The sequence below is a fragment of the Zonotrichia albicollis genome, chromosome 2 (assembly GCF_047830755.1).
Source record: "Zonotrichia albicollis isolate bZonAlb1 chromosome 2, bZonAlb1.hap1, whole genome shotgun sequence".
Taxonomy (NCBI): domain Eukaryota; kingdom Metazoa; phylum Chordata; class Aves; order Passeriformes; family Passerellidae; genus Zonotrichia; species Zonotrichia albicollis.
Genome location: NC_133820.1, coordinates 50,625,382 through 50,652,922, shown reverse-complemented (window position 1 = coordinate 50,652,922; position 27,541 = coordinate 50,625,382). Strand labels below are relative to the sequence as shown.

Here is a 27,541-nt window from a genome sequence, read left to right as displayed (position 1 = left end):
CAGCACTGGAAACGTAACCAGGACTATTCAAAGCAGGTAGAAGAAAAGAAGGTATCAAACATTGTGAGCAGAAAAGAAAGAACTGATGTGATTGCTTCTGTTCAAGTGGCTTCAAATTGTTGCAGACTCAATTCTGACAGGCTATCCATCCCCAAGACTGATACTAAGCTCCATACTCCAAGCAGGACTGAGACATTTTGCTTAGTGTCTGTTGATTAAATGGGAGGGTGCCATGTGAAGTGGAAGAGCTGACAGGAGTTACCTGATGTCCAGACAACAACTTCTGGCCAGTTTCTTGGCTGGAAAGGAGAAAATGTGGAAAATGTCACAACCTTGTGGAAACAGGGATGATTGCCCACAGTGAAATCATGTGATTTATGGGATATGCTGCCAACACTATTAGTGCCTTTCATCTGAGTCTACAAAGTTTTGCAATAAGGAGCAGCCCTTGTTCTTCAGTGACTCTGATACTTCCTATTTGAGCCTATGCTACAGCCTGAGTACCATTCCTAGAAAGGAAGCCTTTCAGGTCTGATATTAAAAAGGAAAATAATTTCAGCAGCATTAGAAATTCCATAGTCTATGGAAAGAAACCTCTCTTGTCCATTAGCTCAGTTACCACTTTGAAGAGCTTGCTGTGGTCTTTCAAAATATCACCTGCCTTCGTTTTATAATTTCATGTCAGTAACTGATCTTACATAGCTGATACTGAGAATTTCTTCTTTTCCTCTGCTGAGTACAGTCCTGGGAGTTGCAGAGCACTCTTGTTTTAACAGAGATCTATTTAAGACTCCAGATTTGAGTCAAATTTGACTGTCAGCATCTTTTTTTGCAAGAAAGAGCTGTGAACACTGTGGCAGGGCCACAGTGGCAGGGTGGCAGGGGTAAGACCACACATTGTATATGTGATCAAATTTGGCTGATCAAATTTGCCACCAAAAGGGTTTTGAAGTGAAAGGCAGCACGGTACAAACCTGGCTGCACCACCCCTGGATCCAAGCTGAAGTGTTTCTGTGCCCAGGGCCGCTTACATTTCTGAAGTCAGGACTAATTCAGAGTCACTCAGGTTTTGCCAGCATGGTGTCAGCAGAAGTTTCTTTCTTCCCAGTCCATGTTAGCTGTTCAAATGGTAAACTTCATGAATGACAGTGCCTTACATGCATCCTCCAGCTCCTGCTGGGCAGATCACATAGCTCCACAGCCTGTAAGTTTTGGAAGTTAAAAGTGGACTACCTTGTATACCTCTAAAAGCCTCCTAAGTGCTGAGCAAGCTCCCCCAATGGAGGAAACATGGTTTCAGCTGACTAACTGTAAGCACTCAGTTAGCTTAGCTTCTCCTCCTGTGTGCTCATCTAAAAGTGGGGATGATTACATCTGACTCCCTCTCCAGGTATTTGGAAGCTAATTTAGTTAATGCTTGTCAAGCACTTTCAGGTCTTCAGATGAAAGGGGCCGCAGATAGGCAAAGCACTGCTATTACTATTAATTATTTCTATTGTGCAAGGAGACATGAAAGCAGCAAGAGTGATGATTACTCGCTTCCTTTACAAGTGTCAAGACACAGCGCAAATACACAGACGGGGATCCTCCCTGCCCTGCAGTGCTCCTAATCTCACCGGCCAGATCACCCAGACAAAGAGCGGCGAAGGGAGCCCAAACCCAGACAAGAGCGATGCATGTAGTGACTTACCACACACGGGCTGGGTTTCGCAACGCCTGCTTTTTTACAAGTGTCCTGTTAGCCAAAGAAAGCACAATATTAGTGTTCTGAGGTATTTAAAAATCTCAAGTCAGCATCTCAAAAATAGAAAAGTCTTTTATAAAAAAGGTAGCAAATGCAAACTCTCCTTGTTTGCCCTCTAGTTTTTTAACAAATCAAGCTTTGAAATTTTTCTTGGCAGCCATGAGCACTGAAAATATTTCATTAATAAAGAAGAAGCCAAAACTATCCACGAACAATTTGAAATATTTGGATAGGTAGAACAAATTCCTGGTGGTAACAGGTTGCTGTCAATCAACTGCTCAGCAGGAAGGAAGTGAGCATGGGCTGGGTGACAGCTCTTCCCTCTTCCCTCCCGTGTACCCAGCGAGTCTCTAACAATTAGTTTTCATTCTCCTCAAAGTGCCAGGGGGCTGGGTGTTAGGAGGAGCTTACATGCAGTGATGAGATGCTCCACGGTAATTTGTTCCTTTATCTAGTGCCTGACTAGACAGACAGACAGATACAGAAGTAAAAAAACCCAGGTGGGTTCCAGACAGATACTGAACATTCTCACACATGACTGTGAAAGGGCTGGCTCAGTGGAGGCAGTGGGAAACATGACCAAGACCAGTAGCATAGCTGCAGTGGGATGCTCTGGGATGAGATGTGCCAATCTGAGCCATCACAGCTTTCCTTCAGAGTGTGAAGTGTTGCAGAAGCAGATCGTGGGTCAAGGAGTACCAGGGGTCAGGCATCTGCATCTCTCACCTCCTTCAGGGTCTGTTTCAGCCCGTCAGTGGAATGAGCTTGTGGCTGGACCTGCAATGTCCTGGGTGAATCCAGCAATTGCTGAACCTTCCTCTGACTGCTGTATGAATTCAAATTGTATTCTTGTTAACTCTTGCCCAAGTAGAAGCATCCAGTCCATTTAATAGCAGCTACTGAAGACAAAATCAGCTGATTTTTTTTTTTTTTAAATTCATCATGGGATGAGGATGCCTGATGGAAGACACCACCAGACATGTGCTTTAATTAAACTATTGAACTATTCTTCAAAGAATCCCAGCCTCTTTCAAAAAGCAATTCTCCCAAGGAAGAAGCAACTGTATCTCTTGGAGATCATAGGGAAATGCCTCCTTATCTCATTAAGCATCTCTAGGATATTAAAAATAGGTTTAAAATGCTGAACCAGCTGTCTTCCATACACTGCTTCTGCTTTCCAGAGTTACATTTCATCCTTGGGCTCCTCCAAGCTCCCTCTAATGGCCATGGACACCGTGGGTCGTTGTCCCTCTGTGCCATTGCAGGGGAGCCACACAGGCACAAAGCCCCGGCACTGCACAGGGAGAGATGTGTCCCCTGGAGGAGGCCCCTCCAGGCTTTTGTTCTGGCAATGCATGTGGCTTCATCTCTCACCTAGCTCTTTTATGATCCTGTCTCCACCCAGTATCTTCCCTCTAATCATTTCCTGGAATTCTTGCCTTTTTCCCAGCCTCTGGAGTCCTGCCATCATCACTGAGTTAATGCAGGTCTTGCCCTTAGCTCAGCTCAGGCCCACACCTAATATGAGAAATGGATTACACCACCAAGGAATGACATGAGCATACTCCAGATGGTTTGTTCATTTTTTTAAATCTTGTATTCTAATCTCTTCCTCATGCTGCCTCAGGCAGTGCTACCTGCAGCTACCATGCCCAGACAGCTTTTGAATATTTCCAGGACGGGAACTTATATATCTCCAAGGATGGAGACAGACAGTTCGCCCCTTTTCAGAAAGAGATTTTAATTATGTCTGCCTAATTTTGCACATGAAAAAAATCCCTGCAGCCCACTTTCCTCAATGTCCCTCCCCTCACCTTCAAAAAAGCCTTGAATCTGCCTTTCAGTGGACATAGTAAAGAATAAATAATTTGAAGATGAAGATTGATTAGTTTCTGGGAAAATCTGGAGTGTGTTTGTCTGTGAAAGCAGAGAATCCCTTTCAGAAACCCATGCTAAGGGCTAAGAAATGCCCGAAAGCACTTCCCATTTAGAGAAATATTGACTTAATTGCCTCAGGCCCTTCTGTTACGTATGTGAAGATTTTAAATACTATCCTGTCCCACAATGGATGCAAACAACTAACAGCTTTGGAGTCAGCAAAGGGATGAATTGTCCTTTCTTCAACCAGCCAGCATCAGCTGGAAAGAAACAAACATCAGGATCTGAAAACCATCTGTATTTCCAAAGGCTTATCCAATTTTTCCACATATATTCATTTCTCTGAAACAGGCAAAGTAAGTAGTGAGCACTTCTACTTGCAAGCAGTAATTCTGGCGACAAACCTGGCCTCATGTGCATGTTCAAAACATCACAACTACGCATACAGAGCTAGTATTGATTTTCCTTTTGGCACAAAACCAGATGGAGATGGTGAACGAGTGGACAGTGCCCCTTGCAATAACAGAACACTTAATGGTCACTTCTGACCTCCTGGGTGTTGTTCTCCTCTTTCATTCTGGTGGGAGTTACAGACCCACATGCCTCAGCATGGAATGGAAATTTGTAATCTCTTTCAAGTTACCTGGATTAGCTACATCTCTCAGTCTGGCCAAAATCAGCACTCTGGACTACAGAAACCTTCTCTCCTGACAGTGTCAAACATCTGTAAAAAATACAATGAGCATTTTTTGACAAACCACATATTTCTTCAGCATATTCCCAGTACTTGTTCTTCATTACTGAAGACTTCCTAATAAACCTGGAGCAGTTCAGGGTAAGAGAGGAAGCCAGAAGGATCACCAATAAGATTTCTCTGTTTGCTCAGGTAAATAGGGGCATTTTCCAGTCAGTGCTACTTTTAGGTCTTAATTCACCCTCTCCCTAAGCACATTCTTGGGCAAACCCCAATGTCAAAACATATGGATGAGAAATGCCTTTCAGCCAGAACCAGAAAGAATTGTTGCATGAAACCAGCAAAACAAAAGCACAACCTCTAATTATTTTAATATTGGATAGTGACAATGTTGTTCTGTGTTGAGAGTACAAACAACCCTTGGCGACAGGTCATAGTCCATTGCTATTGTAGAAAACATTGGGGTTGGTACAATGCTGTCCGTGGGCAAACCACTCAGATAATTAAACAAAAGCTTTGTAATAAATCAGATGAACATAGGTACACACCAGCAAGCAATGGATAATGCTTGGTTGGATGGGCAGAGCTCACTGAGTGTGGTGTCAGGACCATTCTCCTCACCCCAGAAGGTGCTTTTGCAGAGGGTTGGCTGTGCCACCGTGGGGTCACAGAGTAACTGATAGTGATGGGGCTTATTCCCAAAGCTCTGTCTCTTGGTAGTGGTGCAAGTGTCCCCAGAGGCAATGATGTGAGTGCTGCCATTGCAGGGGGAAAAGTGGGCTTAGCGGGATGCCATCTCAGGGAGCAGAGAGAGTCTAAGTATGTACGAGAGGGAATTATGTATAAAAGGAAAGACAAGAGAAAAGAAATGAGCAGGGGGGAAATGAAAGATAGGTAAAACAGAAGAAAAGGAAAGATCCACCCATGTGACTGTTGTTGCTGGGAAGTGCATGTCCAGCATATGCTGTATGTTGGGACCACCAGTGTATGATGGTGCAATGCAGCAAATACACTCCCCAAGAGTACAGAGAGCCTATTTCAAAATTTGTCCAGAATAACTTCCATTCCCCCTCTTCAGACTTGTATGTATCCTTAATGCAAAAACCTTAACTTGCACTACTCAGCCATTAAAAATAGTTGTTTTCTGGCTGTCTCTGAAATGATTCAAGACATGACCCTTTTTTTACTGAGCTTCCTCAATACTCTTGCTGTTCAATCAGCTCTTTCTGGCCTGGGTCATCCAGGTCTTGGATACTCCAGATAAAGGAAAACCTGAATAATGCTGGTAGTGCCATTTCCATCTGCCTCTTTCTACCTTAACAGAACATCTGCATGCTCCTGGATACAGGCAGGCAAGTTCAGCTGGGCATCTGCTGCAAGAGAAGCACGGACAGCTGGGTCTCCAGGCCAGGCTGCCTGCAGTGCTCAAGCACATGGGCCTTCTCAGAGACAGCTCATCTCAAAAAGCTTCTTAACTGCAGTTAAATTTCCTAACAGCAGTCTGATCTCAGGACAATCAACCTCCCTTTCACTCAGTTGAAGGGAACATTAACAGCAAAGTGTCACAAGAAACTGCAGCAAGAAATAATTTGTGTCAAAATGGAATAAATTAAATTGAGTGGAGTGCCACTGTGTACTCAGAAAAAAGCTGTGACTTCAGAGCAATCACTCAAGTTTTGTACAAGAATAGATGGGAACAGAGCTCCTTGCTCCTTTTTCCGCATCACACCAACAGCAAATAGGCCATTTTTCCTTAGTGTGCAGCAGCCACGCTCCAAATGGGGCAGTTCAATTAATAGAGTAAGTGGGCAGTCAGATATGCCCTTCAAAAACCTGCACATGGCTGGAATTCTTCAGTTTCTCACATTGCACCACTCAGGGAAGTTATGGGGCTGAAGCTGTTTTCATTCCTATCATGATGAATGAGATTTTTCACATATTTACAGTTCCTCTCTCAGTTCCCATGCTACTACATGTAACTGGAAAATTAATAAAGAATTTATGGCTAAAAGGGCAGAAATAAAAGGAGGATCAGAGCTGCTGCACAGTAAGTCAATATAATCAGGAGGCATTGATCAGTGGAACACAAAATGTTTTCATTGCCTTAAAAGTCAATATTGCAGGGGGAAAAATAGATGTACACTATTGTATACACTCAGCTTAGCCACTAAACATTTCACAGACAAAGCTCAGTGTTTCTAAGTGTTTTAGAGCTTGCTTGCTTTCATTTCTTTTAGGTGAGTCTGTTGCTTTAGAAAAACAGGTAGGAGTCAGGATGCCTGGTGTTAATACAGATTCTTATTATGTTCTTTTTGGCATTCCTCCTGTGCCTCACAATGAGCAGTACTTAGCACAGAACTCATCAAAGACTGAATGTAAATCCTACTTAATAATGAGCACATCTAAAGAAATTCTTGAACCAGTAAGAGAATCTTGAACTAGCAAGATTCAATATATCTTGCTAGTAATTTATTTTTTCTGTAGTGACTAGAAGCTCTAGTCTTTTGTTAAGCCCCTGAGCATGTAAGTGTTATATAAATGTAGATGAAAACACTGAACTTGCCCCAGTTTAAAATCCACATTGTTGGTAGATAAACTTTGGAAAGTGCAGAGAAGAAAATGAAAAAGGTCAGTAAAAGAATGTGTAATGCTGGTGACATAGCATAGATGAGAAACTACAGAGGTGAGGTTTGCACATTATAATGGAGGAGCATGAGACAGGCAAAACCAGAGAAAACAGAATCAAAATGAGGGATGCTGAGCCCAGCTTAGGGTGTTTGGTATGGGAAGATGGGAAAAGTGGTGCCTAAGAAATATTATGGAGTTAAAGTCTATAAAAACTCCAAGCAACCAGGATATGAGATTTAGGGATTCAGAGAGTTAGTTCAGTTTTCCTCCTTGTTACCATTTGTATTTTAATGAAGGTTCTTTGCCTAAGATCCCTCTGAGATCACTAAAGATTTTTACTGGCTGTGAGTCAGTGATTATTTGATATTATTATTTATATTAAATATGCAACCAGGGACTGAATTCCTGGTGCTTTTGCAGTCACTCTGCAGTGCTGGTTGTCCTCATGGATGTGATTCATCTGACAATAGATTCTGACATCTAGATCTGAACAAGAGGTGAGATTCTTTTACCATGAATGATTTACTGTAACCCTATAGTAATTCCTAAAATAGATCTGGTGATTCTTTTCCTTAGAAGTGTCTGTTTCTCTCACAAGAAACAAGCACAGCCTAGGTTGACATCTATGCCTAAAGTCAGATGAGATGAATTCCACCTTTCACCATCAATCTTTCCCAGTGAGTTTAGAAGATGAAAGTGAGAGGTGAGGATGCAGATGCTTGTCAGAGAGGGGATGTCTTCAGCTGAAAGAAGGGATCTGGGTATATTCCCAGCACAACGGGAGTCAAATCTGACTTACCAAGTAACATATATATTTCTGTGTTTGAAAGTTAGGACATATTTTAACAGTTATTATTATTGTCACATTTTGTACAAAAGAAACTCCCTTTCTCCTCAGTATGAGTCTTCTCCCAGTTCAATTTTAATGTCTTATTAGTCTTCACTGTGTTTTACATTTTTAGTGTCACTTCTACATTTATTTTCTCCACTGCCAAAGCAAATTTTCAGTTCCCCTTCTCTATTCCCACTCTCTCCTCCTTGGAATAGTGTGGTTTTTTGTTTCCTTGCTCCCTCCCTTGGTCACATCTCTCTTTTCTCCTCAACGTGTCTGTCCTTCTTTCTCCTTTTTCTCGTGTCTTACTGTGATACTTCTTCCCTTCCCATCCCCATTCTCCTCACCTAACTCTCCCAAGAGTATGCTTTGGAGCACAGCCAGTACTGAATTTTAGCAGCCACAGCCTGGTGTGCAGAAGATGATGCCACACCAACGGCCAGATTTTGCTATGCCACCTCCTCCTGCTCCAACCACATTTTCTGCCAGGCACTCATTGCTCCTCTGCCATCTCCTGCCTCTCCTGCCAAACTCCACACAGCTGAAATGGTTACAGCTGCAAAAAGGTCTCCACTGCTCCGATCCATGTGTCCCGGGGGCTGAGGCATTGACCGTTGGAACACTGCCTTAAAATAATCAATAACCGTGGGTGGCACGCCAACCTCTCACTGGCCAACCAGGGATAACTTGGGGTATTTCCTCATTCTCAGAGAGAAACAGCTATTTGTTTATTAGAGGCCGTCACCCAAAAACATAGCCGTGCCTCGCTCAGAAGGACACGCTCCAGGAGAGAGGAGCTGGAAAACCTGAAGCTGGCTGTGGGGAACTCTGGAGGCCATCTTAGCCCTGCTTAGAAGGTAAGCAAAAGTATTTACATGCTTATGGTAGCATTAAAAAGCAAAACTTTCTAAAAACCTCACGAAAAATTAGAAGCTTGCTCTAGCCACCTTGCTTAACGAAGCTGTAGAATGTGCTTTTGGTTGGTGAATTAATAAAGTGTTTAAGTGCTTCTGGCAAACCGGAGTGTTTTCCTAAGCTATAATAACGCATGCAGATCCTCTGATGTGCACAGGTGGCAAAGCGGCATTGATTTTGGTGGTAGAGGCTCTCACTAGGTCTGATGATTGTTGTTTAGGTAAGTTCTCCCTGCAGTTTGAAGTGGTATTGAGATAGGTCAGAGAGAAAGGGCTGGAACCCCCAGCTCTTCCAGCCAAAGCAGCGTCAGGTTGCTTTGTGCCGTACAAGAACTGGGCCCTCCAGCCATGTACGAAAGATGCAGAAGAGAATTCATAACTTAACTACAAGGCTTAGCTTTTGTAGAAGGAGGCTAGGCTGTGCCTGTGCTTGTTTGCCTCTCTCTGGGGAGGGGAGGTAGGTGAGGTTGGGCAAACAAATGGAAAAGTTGAAGCTGGAATGAGACGGGAAAGCAGGCAGGCAAGAGTTAGTGTAAAAACATAACCTTATTTGAAAGACAGGTGATTTGAAAGGCCGGTGAAATATCCAGTATTCTTTCCATTTTCCTCCATTCCCTTTTCCCACTTCATCTTTCACTTGCACATTGTTGGTCTGTTTAGATTTTTATCTCTTTGAACTAGGGCTTTCTCCAGAGGCTTGCAAAATGCTTTGCCAAATTTTGAGCACTGTGTAAACAACAGATAATGACCATAAACACAGAATTATCTCTGTTAAAAATGATCCCATCTGAAATATTTTCATGCCCGTTAGCTTATTTTAAACACGGATTATAAAGCTCAACATGACTGCAAAGTGCTCAGAAGAAAATGCATACAAGAACAGTGCTCTTGTTGAACTCATAGCAGTAGAGAACAATGCAAATGTTTTGTATAGAAATGCAAATTAGAAGAAGTCTCTGTCAGCCACAGCTGCTTCTCAGCAATATATGGCACCCCATAAAGTCTTTCTGTTTTGCCTCTCATTTGAATAGGTCAGAGGACATCTCACCTGATATCTTACCCTATCTCTTTACTGTCTTCCTTCTGTCACCAAGATCTGTTTTAGCCTGTGTCTGCCTTGCTCAAATGCCTTCAAGCTACCTTTCACCTGGGCCTTTTTCTTGCTTGGGAACCCAGCCTTGATGGATTTCTGTGTTCCTAGCCTGCCTAATGACTGCTCCACACCAATCTTTGTCATAAAACTTTCCAGATTAGCCAATGCATATGAGTAAATTGAGGAACATTTCACCGCTGAGTGCCTCAGTAATTACAAAACCTATTTGCACATAACAAGCAAAGGCACCTGCGTGTGCATGAAATGGCGTGTGCCCATGTCCTTATCCTTCTCTTGCATTTGGAAACTGACTCACAGGAGAGCAAAGCCCTTTTTGTCATAAACTGACAGTTCTCTCTGAGGACAGAAATCCACAGCTTGTCCACAGCTTGATATTTTGTATTTTCATGCACATTTTTTATTTTTATGCATTTGAAAGCCTTGAGCTGGAAAGAAGCGATAATAAAACATCATGAAGAAGCTTCATGTGATCAGTTTGTGCCATAAAGTTGAAGGTGGTATGCAAGTTCAATAATCACTGACCCAGTAGTCTGAAATTTCCAAATTGGAGGCACATGTATGGATCCACTTCTGTATGGATCAGGCTTTTCTCTCTGGCTGTAGATCCCAGCATGGATGCAGTGTGAGCTGAGGTTGTAGACTTTGGTGAAGACAAAGAATTAGACAAGATTGCAGTTTTTCAGCTACTTTAGGGTGGGTGCCAAGCAGGCCTATAATCCACAGTCTTATTAACCCTTACGTGCAGAATAATCATGTCACAGTAAACAATAATAAATATTTCTCCAGTTCTTGCTGAAGGTGTATTTTTGACTGAAATAGAGGAAATGCAGCTGGTAGGCACCTTGGGGAGGCTTCCCTGCTTGTCTCAGTGCCAAGGGAGGGTTGAACATTCACATGGTATCCTTGGTAGCCATTTCCTGTTCTTCTATACCTTCAATGCAAGAGATTTCAAATCAGTTTCCCAAGACAGTGGTCCCAAAAAACCCAAGGCATCTGTAATGGATTTAGTGCTGGCTAAACGTTGCTGCACCCACTAGAAATTATTTACTCATTTCTTGAAATGAGATATGGATTAGGAGGTGGAGGGCAAAACAGGCTCAAAATTTTAAATGGTATAAAGAGAGCTTCATTAACAGAATTAAAAGAAAAATTATAAGAAAATCAGAATAGATCTTCAGAACACTTATCTTCCCTCCACACCCTCTTTTCTTTCCCCCTGACAACATGAAGAGACAAAACTTGGAACTTTTAGTCAGTTTACCACTCCTAAAATAATCTTTCTTTATTTTCCTTAGGGAGAGGAGTCTCTCTTGCCATGCTATGGAGACTTTTTTAGTTTGAGACTTTGGAGACTTTTCTCAAGGCTTTAATGTCATAGCAAATCAGCCACCTGAGAAAGGAAAATTTTTGCAGTGTGAAGGTCTTTCTTGTGCTTTGAAGCTTTCTCAAAGCTGCTTCTATGGGCTATGTCAACTCATGGGGTACTATTTTAAGGATAAGCTATTTTAGCATAAAAACAAAATTTCTTTTTTTTTTTTTATCTCTGGGAACAGAAGTTTTTCTTCTTCTATCCCTAGGGCAAAGTTTCTCATCTCTCTTATCTTTTGCTGTTTAAGTTTTTTATTGGATTATAGCTTTTTAGCATTTATATGTTTTAGCATGAGTGGGTTTTTTCATGGGCTGCAGATGAATGATGCATTTCTTTATGCACTTATGAATTATAGGGAAAAAATGAAGTTTGATATATCAAAAAATATACCTCCACCACAGCCTCACAAAAGAATTTCAGCCTAAGACTAAGGCATCTCCTTGATTCTTTCCCATCTAGTATTTGACATCTTTACTTACTTCAGGGTTCTGCATTGTTTTCTCTACATGCGTTCACTCTTTTTTTTTCCTGATTTGGGAGAGAATTTGTGTTTGTATGTTCATTTGTTCTTAAGCTTTATCAATTGAAACAGTTTTGATAGTCTCGTAGCATTGACAGGTTGATCTCATTTAGGCTCTGCAATTGAGGAATGGCTGTGTCTTTTGCTGCTGGTTACATGGTCCCCGCCAGCACTGTGCAAGCCACACTGGCTGCCAGCACCAGCCCTGTGCTTTTTCTTCTTGCAAGGCACCAGAAAAAGAAACAAAACTTATGCTGCTTTTGTCTTTCTGCTTGCAGCATGGCTGGCTAAAAGTGGCTAAGGAAATCAAGTCTATTGCAAGTCATGCTGAGATAGTGGTGGCCACATGCCCTCAGCCCCATGGCTGCTCCTGGACTGGGCTGGCAGCGACTGGTTTTGGCCCTGGCCACTTCTGGCCTTGGGGCCGTCTTTTGGCCCTGGCCTCTTTTGGCCTTGGGACAGTCTCCAGTGCTGGCTGCAGGACCACTGCTGGAGCTGGTCTTGGAGTAAAGCAAAGTTTATGTGTTAGCCATGCTGAGACAGCCCTGGCTGCACGGCGCTGTCTCGGCCACACCGACTCCGGCCAAGCATCCCGGCTGCACGGTCATCTGCAGCACCGGGACATTCTCAGTGGCATGGCCTGGAGGCAGCAGAAATCTGAACCAAGCCATGCGCTGACCCGACCACGTGGGCCATGTGAGCCTGGCCTGGGCAGGCCTGGTCTAGCCGCAAGGGGCCGGCTTGGGCCTGGCTGGTTACCCCTTCAGAGGCTGGGAGCCAAGAGAACTTCACACGCTAGCCCGTCCTTAAATGTGTTTTCTTAAAGCTGTATCCAGCTCTTCTAAGTGGTTTAAATGGGTGTCAATCTCCAAAACTAGCCCTCTGATTGGTAATGGGGATGTCAATCTTTCCTCCCAACTGAAAACCAGGCTTGGTTAAACCAGGACAGCATCCGCCTCCCCTTCCACTCCAGGCCTTAGCCCTGACTGCCAGCCAGCGTATCTGTTTGTGGAGTCATGGTTTTGTGACTGATATTCCCAGTGGACAGACAATTGTCCATTAAAAACTGAAATGAAACTCTCTGGTAATTTCCTACCAACACATTTTAAAACAAATTCAATTAAACATCGCAGCTGTGAATAATTAAATTTTAAATAAATTCTCTGAAAGGAACAGGGTCTGTAGAACAGGATTATCTGTGTATGTCTTACCTGAAACATTTCTTTTTACAAAATTGATTCTTCTTTCATTAAAGTATAAAACTGCTGAAACCTGGTGCTCCCTGCTCTGCAGTAACCCAAACCTCCCTGTATCTTTCCTGAGCAGAGAGCTGCCATGTGCACTGGGAAGTGTTCAAAATGCATTGGGATCGCCCTCTTCCCACTGGCAGTTTGTGCCATTGTCTCCAACATTCTCCTGTACTTCCCCAATGGACAAGTACTGCAGCTCAGCGAGATAACTGATGTGGTCTGGTTTTTCCACGGCATTCTGGGAGCTGGGATACTGGTAAGAGATGAACATTTCTTGTGAGTTTTGTTCAGTTTTGTTTTAAATCTCCATTAAAAAAAAAGGTTATAAAAATGAGTTTTGCATAAACATGTGAACAGCTTAAATGAGTGTTGTAGTGTGTTGTTAAGTTTCTTGTGTTATTCCCCCAATTTATGTATTGTTCTCCCCTATTATGTGTAAAATGGTTTTGTTCCGCCAGTATTTCCCGCCACTGCTACCCTGTCAGCTAAGTTGCTATGGTAACCTCGCTATTCATAGTTGCCGATATGTAATTGCTCCTCCCCTGGTTTCCCTTATAAGTGAAAGTTGTCTCCTCCCTGGGCCCAGTCAATCACCCCCTTCTCCTCCCAGGTTTCGAGAACCTTCTCCTCTCTGGAGATGGTGGCTGGCTGGGGTCCCAGGACACCTCCCTTACCTTTTGATTATTGGTCCCCATGGAGTGTCAGTTCTGTGAAGTTCATCGCCTCACCTTTCCCGACTGGTTCCGTGTGTACCCACCCCCCCTCCTTTTTAATCCTGTTTCACCCCCTATTGACAAAACATTTCCCGGTTGGTTTCCCCGCGTTTGGATCCCGCAACACCTTCAATAAACCGACGTTTAACCCCCGGTGAAATGGTCAGCTCCGTTCCTCCCCAATACCAGCGGTGTAAGCCAGTCCACAGCCAGCGCAGCCCGAAGCCATCAGACGCCGAAGGGTGCTGGCCAGGAATTGCAGAGGGGCGTCAGCCTTTCGCCCTCAGCTAGCCGGACTCCAAACTTCGGGCCACATACGCCCCCCTCTGCAAATGAGAAGATGGGTATGAACAGAGAAAATGCATTTATGCATTTAAGGCATAAAAAGTGTCTAGTCAAAGAAATACAAAACATTCCTGAAACAAATATCAAGACTCCAAGAAACACTAGGCCTAAGTACTCACTGTGGAGAAGAGTTACATGTGTTCATCCTCCAAGAGTGAAAGCAAAGCTGAGGTCAGCTGGAGGCAGTAGGTTTTCACTATTGTCTGCGCCCCTGATTAAAAAAAAACATTAAGGGAAAATCAAAAATGTGTTTCAGCAGGTGTTAGTTTGAGACCCAGCTAACACTTTACAAATGTGGAGTTGCAAATGGCTTAATAAGCTGCATGCCTCCTGTTCCCACACTCCCACCCACCTTCTTTTGGGTTGGATCTGGTTTGAATGTGCTCTTCTATAACTAGTTCTCCATTCCAGGCCTCAGAAAAGATCACTTTTATGTGAATATCCATGTTGGGGAATACTTATCTTTCCTGTTCATCAGAAAGCCTGCTCCCCTTGTGCTCTTTCAATTATCTACCCAAGTGCACTTAAAAAGCTAAGCAAGTAACATGCATATGACCAGTACTGGGCAGATGCCAGACTGGCACAGAGATGGCCAAAAAATAAATGAATCTTTAAGAATAATTAACTTAGAAAAAAAATAAATCTCATTCACAGTCAGCCTGTGATGGAGCTGCCGCTTAAGTCTATGGAACGCCTGCAGTGGAGCTGGTTCATACTCATATTTCCCAAAGCAGAAACATGGCAGAAGGTGATTCAATAAACTGTTCTCCACCAGCAGCTTGTCTGCTTCTTCTTGTGGCTACCACTTGGGCCTATTACTCATGCTGAGCTTGAACATAAGCATGAGTTTGTAGGAGGAAGAAGTGCAACTACATGAGAGACCTTGTGGAAAACTCGTATCCCTGCAAGCCCAGGAGCCATTGGCATTCAATAAAAGGAAAGGAAAGATGTTAGGCATGAGAGCGTCACTGGCTCATTGAAAACGTCCCTTCTTTTAAGGCTTCCACACAGATTTGCCTGTGGCCAGCACTACATACATCAAAAATGAGAACAGCTAGTCAGAGGAGAGGAAAAACTTGCATTGACCTTCAAAACACAACTAGGGAGTAATTGATCCACAAACAATGCTGTTGAGTGTACATGTTTTCCAGAAAACAACATGAGAAATGCTCACAGGTAAGGGGAAACAAAGCATTATCAGCAGCTCCATCTTCCAGGTGCTGGAAGCATGGGAAAATGAAGATTGGCTTTTCAGTGTCCTAAGAAGTTAAAACAAGGGAGAGGATGTTCCACGACTGGAACATATGCTGACACTACAGTGAGGAAAGATGAAGCTGCAATATGTTCCCCCAAGCACTTGGATTCCTCCCAAAGGAAACTGAGGCAAGCCTTGCCAACAGGTTGCCTGATCTTGGAGAATCTCCCCACAACTAGGATGCAGCCTCCAGAGTCAAGACTGTGGGAGAAACTTCAGAACAGCCTGGCTTAGCTCTGTGAGCCTGTAAATTCTCTCCACCTAGGAACATCATCTGTAGACTGATACACAGGTCATCAGTGCCCCCTTTGGCTGAGTAGTCAGCTCCACCCTTTCCTCCTCTGCTGAATTTCTAATGGAAATTATATGACATGGAAACCTCTCAATTTCCTTGTTTCAAATATTTGGGATATAAAGAGAGTAAGACTGGCTCTATGTGTCACAGTAATGCCTTTCCTCATAGAAAGCCTGTGTGCAACAGAAGGAAATGCCTGACTGAGCCATGGCTCACACACAGCTCTTGTTTTACTGACAGCAGCCTAACCCAGCCAATTCTCATGCCCATGTCAAAAGGCAGGTGTTTATAATCAGGCACTGCATAAAAAGGAGGCTGCCAAGCAAACCCTTCATCCTGAGCCAGGCTAATAGATGACACAAAAGTGTTTGCCACTTAGATGGGAAACCTCGAAAGAAAAATGACAGCCCTGGAGGAACAGGAGTGTTGGTTTGATGGGCAGAGGTATTAACTCTCCTGAGTGCCTGACAGTAGAACACCTGGGCTGAGGCTGCCTTGGGGACCATTTGTGATTATTTAAGAGTGGACTTCCTTGCAGGAAGAGGAACATCTTTTTAACCTCAATGCTCTATTTCTGCAGGCTTCCAGATGCAGTCCAGCCACCACTGCAGGTGCTGTAGGTTGCCTCTAGGGTGTGCATAGAAGGCAACAGAGAATAAATCCTTTGAAAAATATCTAGGAGCCTACAAATCTAAGCAAGTCTCATAACAATGTCCCACACTGTTCAACAGAGATATTTACACTACACACACAAATTCCGTGGGCTTTGTTCATCATGACCATTCTGCTATTCCTGCCCTACGTGAGAAAAAATCTTGCCAGCATCTAGTTAGGCCATTTTTACAGTTTTTACCTTTTATGTTTGTTTGTTTGATTGATTGATTGATTGACTGATTTGGGTTCTTATTCTTTCATTAACTTTATGGTAACCATTTCCTAATTTTTTAAATACTCCTTTACTTGTGCTGCTCTTTGAGATGCTTGAACTAGCACTGGTGTGTAGAAGCAAGGCAGTGGGAGTGTGCTGTCTGCAAAGCCAGACCCACAAAAGCTTTCTTGACCTCAGGCTACCAAACTGAAGGCAACTTTTCCTAACTCCAGGGTGTCTGTAAGGCAGCATTATATCTCCAGTCATAGATGGTTACTGACTGCATTAAATTGGTCCAGCTCTGCCTGATAATTACCATGAAGCAAGCTGATGTGAACTGGAAGTTCCCCATTGACTAAATCCATCTTGTAGGTTTTCCAGAAATTCAGCACAAACCCCCACTCCCACCCAAACCAAAGTCAGATCTGTTTCAGGAAGCTCAAGGCTGATTTCCTAATCATAATCCAGAGCAGAATGTTCAGGAGGTTTACACTGTCCATAATTCTTGGTCCAGCTATGTATCTTTTCTGGGCAGAATTTCAGTTTTCTCAAAACTGACACATTTTTTCCAAAGAAAAAACCCCAACAATACTGTGCTGAACTTTTTTATACCCTGAAAAAAAAGAGTATAGCTTCAGCAATCAGAATTGATGTACCAGCAATTTTCCAGACAGCTCTAGCTGTAATCTCACACTTATTTCTGAGTAAATCTTCAGCAGCACCAGCATCCAAGCAGGTGTAACTCCCAGAGAAGAGACAGAAGGTGACTTGCATTTGAAGAACATGATGCCCAAGCTCTTAGAATTTAAAAAGCACCCTAGCAGAAGTGCTGCACACTAATTCAAAGCCTGTGCTTTTCTTACAGGTTATGTTGCCGGCATTCATGATGCTGGGAGCAGGTGGAGCAGGATGTTGCGCTAACAGATGTGGGGTAAGTGGATATTCATCTGTTGAAATGGCACTACTGAGTTTGTGAAATAGCTCTTGAAATGGCCGCTCAGCAAGTGGAAATGTGCAGTGACAAACCATCACACCTCTGTCAGCAGCCATGTCAGGGAAACAGAGAAGAGGAGCTTGATCTGCAGCGTCCCTGGGCTGGGCCTGAGGGCTCAGTGAGCCAACAAGAACGTTGTGATGTTGCAGCTGCTGATAGGAGGGAAATCAGCCAGGGCCAGGGCTGGAGCCCTCAGGCACAATGCTGAGGGCAAAGGGGGCTACGTCCCATGAAGTAAAACATGGCTCCAGCTTCCTCGAGCTCCCGTACACAAGGCAATCATAAAGACTGAGACAGTTGCCTGTTCTTCCTGCTTCCACAGAGTCCTGTTTCCTCTATCCTCTTCCATGGCAATCTGCTTTTCCACAGGTTCATCCCTGCTTTTCCCTGTAGGGATACACGCATCCCCTATTGGCAGGTCCATGCCAAAAGCGGGAGATATTGCATTTGGCACTGAGGAGCCAGCACTGCTTGCTGCAGTTCTGACCAGTAACTCACATGTGCCCAAATATTATGCATGTGAAATGTGAACATGCAATTTAGGCTCTTTGACATCTAAAGAAAGACCAGAGAGGTGTTTTACTTGATAATTAAGAATATTATAAAGCAACATGTTATAAAGGCATCTCCGTTCATCCTCGTGCCCTGGGCACAGACTTCTGTGTGGCTATCATTATTGGCACGATAAACTGACTTAGAATTTATTTTTTAGTCTGCATCATTCCCAGAAGCAGCCTGGAATGAGAGATTCCATGCAATAAAGCACATCTCTTCTGTACTCTTTAATTAATATTTAGTCTGATCCATGAGAAAACCTTCGTCTCTTTAAAACATTTTACTTAAGTTAATTCATGACACAGAATACCAAAATAGCATTCTTTATTAGGATGTCACACATTAGCAGACACATTCCAAGGGACATGCTATTACATTGATTTTACCAGAGGTCACATGCACAGACAGGATGCTGACAGTGGCCAAGCAGGCCAGTTGCAGAGCTGGGGTGAGATCCTAGGCACCCTGCAAACAGTGCCTGAGCCAGCTGCTTTGCCTGACTTTGGGTGATGTAGAAAGCAGTGATGAAACACAGCTACTGCTGTGCTTCCTATGCTCACTGAATCTGTTAAGTCACAAGGGGAAATCCAGCTGAACTGGGCTGAGTTCACACAACATCTCAGGTGTCTCTTCTTCATCTTTCATCCCAGCCCTAAATATTACAGAGCCAAGAGTCAAACTTCCCCAGGCTGGCTGGTTTCACTCCCCAGCCCAACAACACAGGTGCTAGCACAGTGTCATCCAGCAGCCCACATCCACAGACCCACCACAATCCTCCATTCTCCACCTCCTCTTTCACTGTCTGAGCCATTCCTAGCAGCAGTACATCATGCCAGATACTGTCTGCACCTTCCCATCACTGATTGGTTACCTACAAGCTGTTCTCTTCTTTATTTGCTGTTATGGAGGAATAAAATAGATGTTAATACAGTAATTTGATTATGCACTGTGATATTTTGTAGAATCAGGAGAATCACAGAATCATTAAGGTTGGAAAAAAACTCCAAGTTCATCAAGTCCAACCTTCAAATGAATACCACCATGCCCACTAAATCATATCACAAAGGGCCTGAGGCCAAGTGACGAAGCTACCCAAAGCAAAGTGGAAAACAGGCTCGGTGAGGACAGTCTATCTATGAAAATGCTGTCTTTTTGAACACACACCCCTCTGAAGTCATACACCTCTGTGAGGTGGAAATGATGAAGCTCTACTCCCTATGTTTTAAACAGTCTGTTTGAGATGCTCAAAGTAGGGATGAGATGGGGACATGAGTAAAGAGTGAATGGCTGTGAACAACTAAAAACAAGTTTACCCTGCACAGCTCCTGGGGAAGAGTGATTTCCAAACGTTCAAAAAGAGGTCAGTGTTGCAGGGAGATCTGAAGGCTGAAGGTCTGCTTCTTTAAGGGACGAAACTTCAGGCGAAATATGTTTTGTGGAGAGTGGAAGGAAATGCACAGGCATCCAGAGCAGGGGTGCTCAGATGTCCTGACTATAAGGGCTGTATATGCAAGGCAGGGTAGGTATGGTGTGAGACCCTGGAGAGCAGAGAACTCCTGAGATTGATTCAAACATCCATAGTATCAGCAACCTCCCAGAGTGACAGAGCTCCTTGGGAGGTAGGTCTGGATGGACCTGCTAAGGGTTCCCCACCTACTGGCAGAGAAACAGCCCTCATCGAACTGCTCAGGAGCCTCTGTAATCCAAAGGCAAGTTTGGGCACCTTTTTGCTCTGGAGATCTTAGGTATAAAATGATAAATTACACTTGAATACTCCAAATTGCAGAATTTCTTGTCATAATAAAAATGGGGAAAAAAAGGTTAAAGAATTATTACTGATCAGAATTATTGTTTAATCAAAACATAACATTTTGCTCAGGGCAGGAACTCTGTTCTATTTTATTTTGCACAATTCCTGGTTTAATAGTTTCAGACTTCATTAAAGCCTTTACACACTGCCAAAGTATCTTCAACAGTAATAAAAATAGTATGTTTCTCATACTTTTTATTCACTTTAGTAAGTTTTCCAGTTCACAGTGATTACATGCTACATTAAGGTTCTTCATTAATCAACTTTAAATTATTATTTACAAACATACATCAATGGCCTCTTGTCCTTGCATTATGGAGTAATGAATTTGGAAAGTAATAGATTTAGAAAGCTTCAGTGTCTTGCAGCTTAGCACGTACACATCTGAAATTATCCACTGCACTGACATAATGAGGAAAAAGACCCACCCAAAATACAGATTCTCTCATTGCATTAGCAAACATATAGTCCAGTATTTCTAAGTCTTCCTTAGGAGTCACTAGTAGAACAAGAATAGCCATAGCAGCTTTCGAGACAAACTTAAGCAAAGATATCCAGATAACCAGACAGAATAACTATTCGATCAAAACCAAGAAAACAAACAAAACCAAACCAAAAAAAACCCCTAAAACCATCAAAAAAACTCAAAACACAAAAAACCCAAAAACCACTTCCAGACAAAAAACAGAGAAGAAAGAAATGTGTATGGAGCAAGAACCAGAGTATTAAAGAGCAGCACAAGCTGGGACAGGAAGAACTTGGTAACTTCACCAAAGCAGCTGATACAAACATTCAAAGAATGAATTCTAAGAGTCTTCATCAGCTCACCTGGGACAATTCAGTTAAAGGATTTAATAAAGCAGGGAAAATCAGCAAAAATGGTCAGCAAAACATTTCAGGAGTATAGAACAGGTCAACATCATGGGAAACAAATTTCAACACACTCAAAGCATCCCAGCTTAGGCCTCCTGTTGCAATTAAGGACACAAATGAGGAAATCAAATATTTCAATGAGAACTACTACTAGGGAAAATGCTGAAAGTTTGAGATGATGAAATGGTTAATAAAATCCTTGGATTTTCCCAGATTATGAGGCAAGCTTCCAGAAAAGTCTCCAGATCAGTAGATAAAATGGGGAAACGCCCCTGCACGTCTAGAAAATGCTGAGGAGAGCCAATCTAACAGTCTGTAGCAAATTCAGACTCCTCTTTCCGTGACAAGTAAAGTCTCTGTCTAGATGATTCTGTACACAGTAAGGGAAATAGCTGGGATGAGGCTAGTCCTACAATCAACAGATTCCAAAAGAGACAATCATGTGACAGAACACAGTCATCACAGATAGCACTGACAAGTACTACTAGCAGTAACTGCTATCATAAAACATAGTAATACCAAAAGACCATTCGATTTTTTCTTCATAATTATCTTTGGGATGCCCTGTACTGCTACTAAAATGAATTGTTAACATAATTAAGATTCTTCAACCAAGAAGCAGAATGCAGAGTTGAAGTAAATGAAGAAACAAATGGGGAAAAGTGATTCAGAATAGGTAGGAGTTTCAAAGAGAGTATCAGTCACTCACCATCACCACAAGGCATGGTTGGTGATCTTATTATGAGAGACAGCGCATCAGCTACAACCCAGACACTGTTTTGGTCCAGGACAATAGACTAAATTAACTACATTTTGCTGACAATGGAGCTCTGCTAAGAGGCAATTCAGCCAACATGCAGATAAAGACTAAGGAAAGAGTATCCAGCTTTGCAAGAAAAGACTGAGTTGTTAATCAGTTATGATTAAATAAATCCCATGAGAAATCCCAGCAACTTTTAACTCAAGGATTGCTTCAGAGGCAAAATACAAAAAATTAGCCAATTCACACACCAGCATCAAGCAAGGTTCTACGGAAAGCTGTTGGCTGGTAAGCTGGAAACTGCATTCACCAGCTTGAATGTGTTCAGACAGTGAAGCCTTTTCAAGGCTTTGTCAAAAAACTCCAACATGGATGGTGGATATTTCCATTTGACTGTGTAGTGCAGTGGTCTGTGGAACAACTGGGACAAGGAGAAGGTTTCTACCTCCTTGTGGGGTGGTGGATTTCACCTGGTATTTGCTGGCAGTGGAGAATTATGAGACTTGAGATATTTGGCTTCAAACCTGAGTCATGGATGAGAGTATTCTGTATGTGCTTCCTTGGTCATGCCATTGCCCTGTCTTTAAGGCAGGCCTGCTGCCTTCTCCCTGCTCCAGGTCCTCCCCTGGCTCAATGGCAGAGTTGTGAACAACCACAAGCAGTGATTCTTAGCAAGACTATTGAGAAGCCTGTCCCAGATGCACCATCAGTAGCATCTTCCCAGGATTTTTGTTTCTATAGACAAACAGCAACCAGATACATCCCATTCGTTACTAGAAAACTACCCAGAATGGAGTAAAGGTAACATTTCTGTGGGAGTGGCTGATGTAAAACATGAATGCATTACATACAATTTGAAGTCACTGCTGGTTTGTTGCCACATGCAGCACAATTAGATTTCTCAACATGAGAAGTGGTAATCACATGTCATGGTGTTGCAAAATGAAGTAAAGCAGCAAAAAGAAAGGTTTTTTTGCATTCCATCAATTAGCAAAAACAATTAACCTATCTTTTGTTGCTTTCAAACCTGGTTCAGTAGTTGTTTGCCTTTTTCTGTTGGTGCAAGGGCCAAGAAAGGTGAAGAGTTGGAAACGCCAAGGTGCATGATACAGAACAGATCAATCCAGGATTAGCCTTATACTGGCTTTTGAAAGAAAACTCACCAGATTTTTCATAATTAATAGTTTAAGCATAAAACTCAATAAGTTCTTTAACATCTAGGACAGCTACAAGAGTCAGAAAAAGTCAACTATTTTTTACTCCCACAAATTTAGTAGCAGTAGTATTTTAGCATAAAGTAAGAGACAAGAAAGAGAATTCTTTCTCATTCACTGTGAGTTCTCCATGCTACTCCAACCTTTGTGCCCACAATGTTGAAGGTCTTTTCCCTTTCAGATGCTGCTGTCAGTGATCCTGTCTGTGATGGGATTCGCAGGAGGAGCATATTGTGTGGTCATCTCCTTGTTTGGGCTGATTTGGGGTCCTCTGTGTGACACAGGTGATGGAGAATACCTCTACCCTTTCAGGAATGACACTCTGGAGTGAGTATGGCTTACAAACTCCTCCAATTTTGCTTTCCCTAATCCCTCCCCTATCTTTTTAAAGCAAACTTGGATTTTTCCAAAATGAACTGGTGGTTCACCCTGTGTACACATAAACTCACACTTATGTGAGTAGCACGTTCCAGCTGGTCATTCTTTGACCAAGGAATCATCCTTGGGCAAATCGCCTGAGTTTCATCTGCTGTGCTTGCCACAAATCCCTTGTGCAATTTGCACCACGCTTTCAAAATTCCGTGAGCTGTGACTCCCACTGGAGTCAAAAGGAAATGTTTGCTTACTGTGCCACATTAATCTGTTAAATTACAAAGAATTCAGCCTGCTCCACCTGCTTCTGAAAAGCAAAGCAAAAATCTTCTCTAAATCTAAAAAGTCAACCTTGACAACTATGCTCTTCAAATCAGAGCTAGAGATAATGAATGGACTGGGGTGAGATACCACAGCAGGAGTGGAGAATGTAGAGACACATTTTAAAACCACTACGGACCTTTCTCTTTAGTTATTAACATAGTTTTGCCATACAACAAAGACGAGATTCTTGTGCATGCAACAAAGTACAGATGTGGCTCTCTTCCCTAATTATCAATTGCATCTCTGCAAAGGGAATTCTGGGGAGAATCAGCAGCTTTGACCAATTATAGCACCATTTGAGACTCACTTTGTGCTGTCAAGTTCAGAAAATGAAATGCCAGAAAACAGAGAAAGCATTCTCAAGTTTTTACTTCCTAATACCTTGCCAATATTTTTCCTCTATCACAGAGACAATTATTTGTTTAACCAGACAACATGGAGTATTTGCAAACAACCTGAAAACATCATCCTTTGGAATATCGTCCTTTTCTCTATTCTCCTGGTCATCGGTGTGATTGAAGCTATTCTTTGCTTCATTCAAGTCATCAATGGACTCACTGGCTTCATATGCGGCACATGTATGAGGAGAAGAAAGGTTGGTATGCAGTAAAAGGGTGCTTTATGTTCTTTCCAGTTTTAGTTTGCAGGCTCTGGGGATGGTACATGAGCTGACAGATCTGCACAGTCCCTGGACAAGTTCCTCTGGGCAGTACAGATGCATTTGCACTGTCTCTTTCTGTCTGTAACATCATAGTCAGGGATAACCTGGTCCTCAGATTTTTCTAAACAGCAGTATGACATACTCTATTGCTATTTAAGAAGCCTTTTTTGATAAAGTATAATGACCCTCCCCAGCATATGTAAGTGAGAGACAAAAAGTAGAGATTTTTAAAATTGGTCAAATGTGGTAATGTTGTTATTTTACTGAATGGAAGAAAACATCTTTCAAATTTCATTTGTCACTATTGCTTCCTTTTCTTTGTCTCTTTTCATTGTACAGTTTCATTTGCAGTAAGTCAGATATCCCCAGAAATATTAATTAATCATCTTTCATTCATTATCTTTCAGACAAACATTTCTGGAATGTGAATGACCTACAAGGAATGCCAAGACAAGCCCCAAATGCTGATTCACATGCAATAAGGATAGTGCACTGTACTGTTTTATTTATGGGGGGACAACAACAAAAAATGTTCAGGTGTTTCACAGGGCAAAATTATTTTTTTATGAAGAAGTCAAGGTGGAAAAGGACTAGATAATTTCAGTCTGAGACTCTACATTTTCATCTCTCTAAACATACCTGCCAAACCTCAGGTACTGGCAAAAAAAATTAATCTGTCTGGCCCTTACTGCTGTACTTGTGTATAAAGCACAACAGTCCTCAGATAAAAGATCACCACTTGCCCTCTCATGTATGTGGGAAATGGAGCTATTGCTAATGTACACATTTATCAGCTGCATGAAGCAGGCACTCTCTGGCTGATGTAAATAATGTCCCATGCTCCCCAAATCTGACCATGAGCTCACCTGTCTGTTCCTATTAATTTTTGAATGGGGCATTCACAGATTTGAATGAGGATGAGCAGAGAATATATCGAACAGTGTTTGAGACACTGCAGAGGAACTGAAGAACATGGGTTCCAGCCTCTTTCTGCCACCCTGGAGCCAGATCCCCTCGCCAAAGCCCAGGCCACTTCTAAATTGGCTCTTCAGGAACATCTGAGAGTTGTGGCAGCCTTAGAGGAGCATTTGGGTCAACAGAGGTAACAGGGTTTGCAGCAAGGGTTTAGAAATGTCTGGCTTAACAAAAGGGTGAAGAACCTTACCACCAATTTTGCCTTCATGAAACTGCCTAAGAATTTCACTAATTTCCACACAGGTCTGTAGGGCTGCTCTAGAATAGAGCACATGGATCAAGGAATTAACTCACCAAAGATAAATGTAGTAATGATGTGCAGCTTAGAAATAAATAGAAGATATAATCTGAAGGCAGCAGATTGCATCAGCTTTAGTTTTTTAGCAACTGTAATACCAACCAGGAACTGCATAATTCCCCATCATCACTCAAGAGCAAGCCCTTGATGTTGAGCTAATGTCCATGACTGGGAAGTTTCAGAAAACTCATCATTTCAGTGACTTCCTTCTTGGACAGGAGCTGTCAGCCAAACTGTGAAATAATCTTTACCCATCCTGAATGCATGTAGGCAGCTATGAAAACCTGAATATATTTAAAGCCCTTGGAGCCTATTTCTTCTGATTTATGTTTTCTCAAAGTAGTTTGTATTTCTGTGCTGTAGCATGGGAACAACCTCTTTAAATACACTTATTGCAGACATATGTGGCAGCTTGCACTGTCCTTTAATGCAACATGCAAAATGCTTCACATTCTCCTTTATATCAAAATGAGAAGAAAAGGCCAGTTGCCTAGATGAGGTGCATATGCACCTTGGAGCATAGTTTCACCCCTAGAAGGAGGAAATTTAACCTATAAAATTTAAATGCAACTTCTGTAAAGAAGAAAGCATAAGACTTGTTGAAGTTTGCCGTCCACCACTAGGTGTATCCAAACCTGCCAGGTGGCTTAAAAAGCTCATGTTCTTTGCCAGCAGGGAAGCATGGACAGTGCAACCATATACAGCCAACAGCAAACCAGGAAAGAGTTAAAGAGGCAGTGAGAAAGAAGGATATTTGCATGTAGTCAGGTGGAGAGAGGCTCCTTCATCAGCACAGGGGCTCTATGAACCCTTCACAGTCCCTAAATACCTGCCCTTCCTCATCCCTTACTTTTGACTCCCTTACTTTCACCCCTGGGATAAAGCCAACTCTGGCTGTGCTAGCACCAGGAGAGGAAGAGATACACACTGGCACACCTCCAGCATAGAAAAATAAGTGCACTCTGCTGCTGCCATCTGCTTGTTCCAGGCTGTCCTGCCCTGGGGATGTCTGTGTGCTCCTGGGAACACCCTCTGTCCTGCCAACTGTGTGACCAACTGGCCTCACTGATAGATGTAAATATTAAATATTGCTATTCTGAAATTATTTTCTGGCTTGATTTGTGTGGTTTGAAGGACTTGTGAGCTCAAACTACCTCCAATAAGAAGATAAATGGGATAACAGAGAAAGCAGAGTTAAATCATCTGACTTGAATCACCATGAAGAAGTCTCTTCTAGAGTAGGCATCAAGATACACAGGCTGTGGGGAGAGGCACCCTTCCCACAGCCCACACTGAAAGAGATGCCTAAGGCAAGTGGGAGGCATTGCCCTGCTGAGCAAGGTTCAGTTGTCCACCATGGACAGGAACATGTGGTGCCATTTGAAGTGCAGCAAAGAACCCAGGCACAAATGTCCAGAGATCCAAGAGTCTCATCTGGAGCTAACAACATGAAGGTGTGGCTGACCAAAGCAAACAGCTGTCTCTTGCAATCACAAGGATGCTAAAAATTCATCTAATGAAAACACATAAAGGTGACTAAAATTAGATAAAATTATTTCAGCTCATGCTTTTTTGGATCTCCCAAATCACCTTTTACATGAGGCAAAACCTGTGCTCTCAGAAGTGACACCAGAGCCTTCTGCAGGAGCCAGCCAGCACACTGCAACAGGGACAGCTCCTCATGCCAAGCACTGCAGGGAGACCTGCGAACCCAAACTCTTCTTGTGGGCAAGGCTTCAAAATAAAATGTCTGCATAATACTAAATATAATAAAAACTTTGATTTGAACAGGGAGTTGGCCTGACTGAAAACATCATGGTTCAGAATTAGGATTACTACAGATTTTAAATTATTGGTTTTGGGTTTTTTTCCAAAATGGAAAGAATTCTCTCAGGGAAATCTCCTAGCAAAGGAAAAGAGCAATTTTGTCCTTAAGAGGTTTTTTTTGTAATGTATACATGAAGAACTTAGTAAAACTAAGACACGTATTCTTCTATATCTAACTATTCTCTACACTCACCATCTATCTATCTATCTATCTATCTATCTATCTATCTATTTATCTATCTATTTTTCTGTATCTATCAACTTTAAATAATTAATAGTCAAAAACTACCCAGACATAAAGACAAAAGTATTTGTGTCATTTTGATATTAATTCACTGTGCAATCACACTACACAGGCTCTGATTGAAGGACTTGAATATGTTGGGTTTGCATCAAATTATCCCTCTCTGTCCTGCCTTTGAAACTCATGCAGGAGATCAGCCACTTGCAATTACTACT

At 42.5% G+C, this 27,541-nt stretch overlaps 1 protein-coding gene across 1 annotated transcript; it reads left to right on the top strand.

Moving 5' to 3' along the window:
* Positions 1 to 8,476: 8,476 nt before the first annotated feature.
* On the top strand, positions 8,477 to 26,360 carry LOC102065983 (transmembrane 4 L6 family member 1-like). The gene is made up of 6 exons (XM_005495732.2): positions 8,477 to 8,633; positions 13,020 to 13,199; positions 17,285 to 17,350; positions 22,807 to 22,952; positions 23,730 to 23,916; positions 24,390 to 26,360. The coding sequence occupies exons 2-6, from the start codon at positions 13,029 to 13,031 to the stop codon at positions 24,408 to 24,410; spliced, it is 591 nt and encodes a 196-aa protein (XP_005495789.1). The 5' UTR covers positions 8,477 to 8,633; positions 13,020 to 13,028; the 3' UTR covers positions 24,411 to 26,360.
* Positions 26,361 to 27,541: the final 1,181 nt, after the last annotated feature.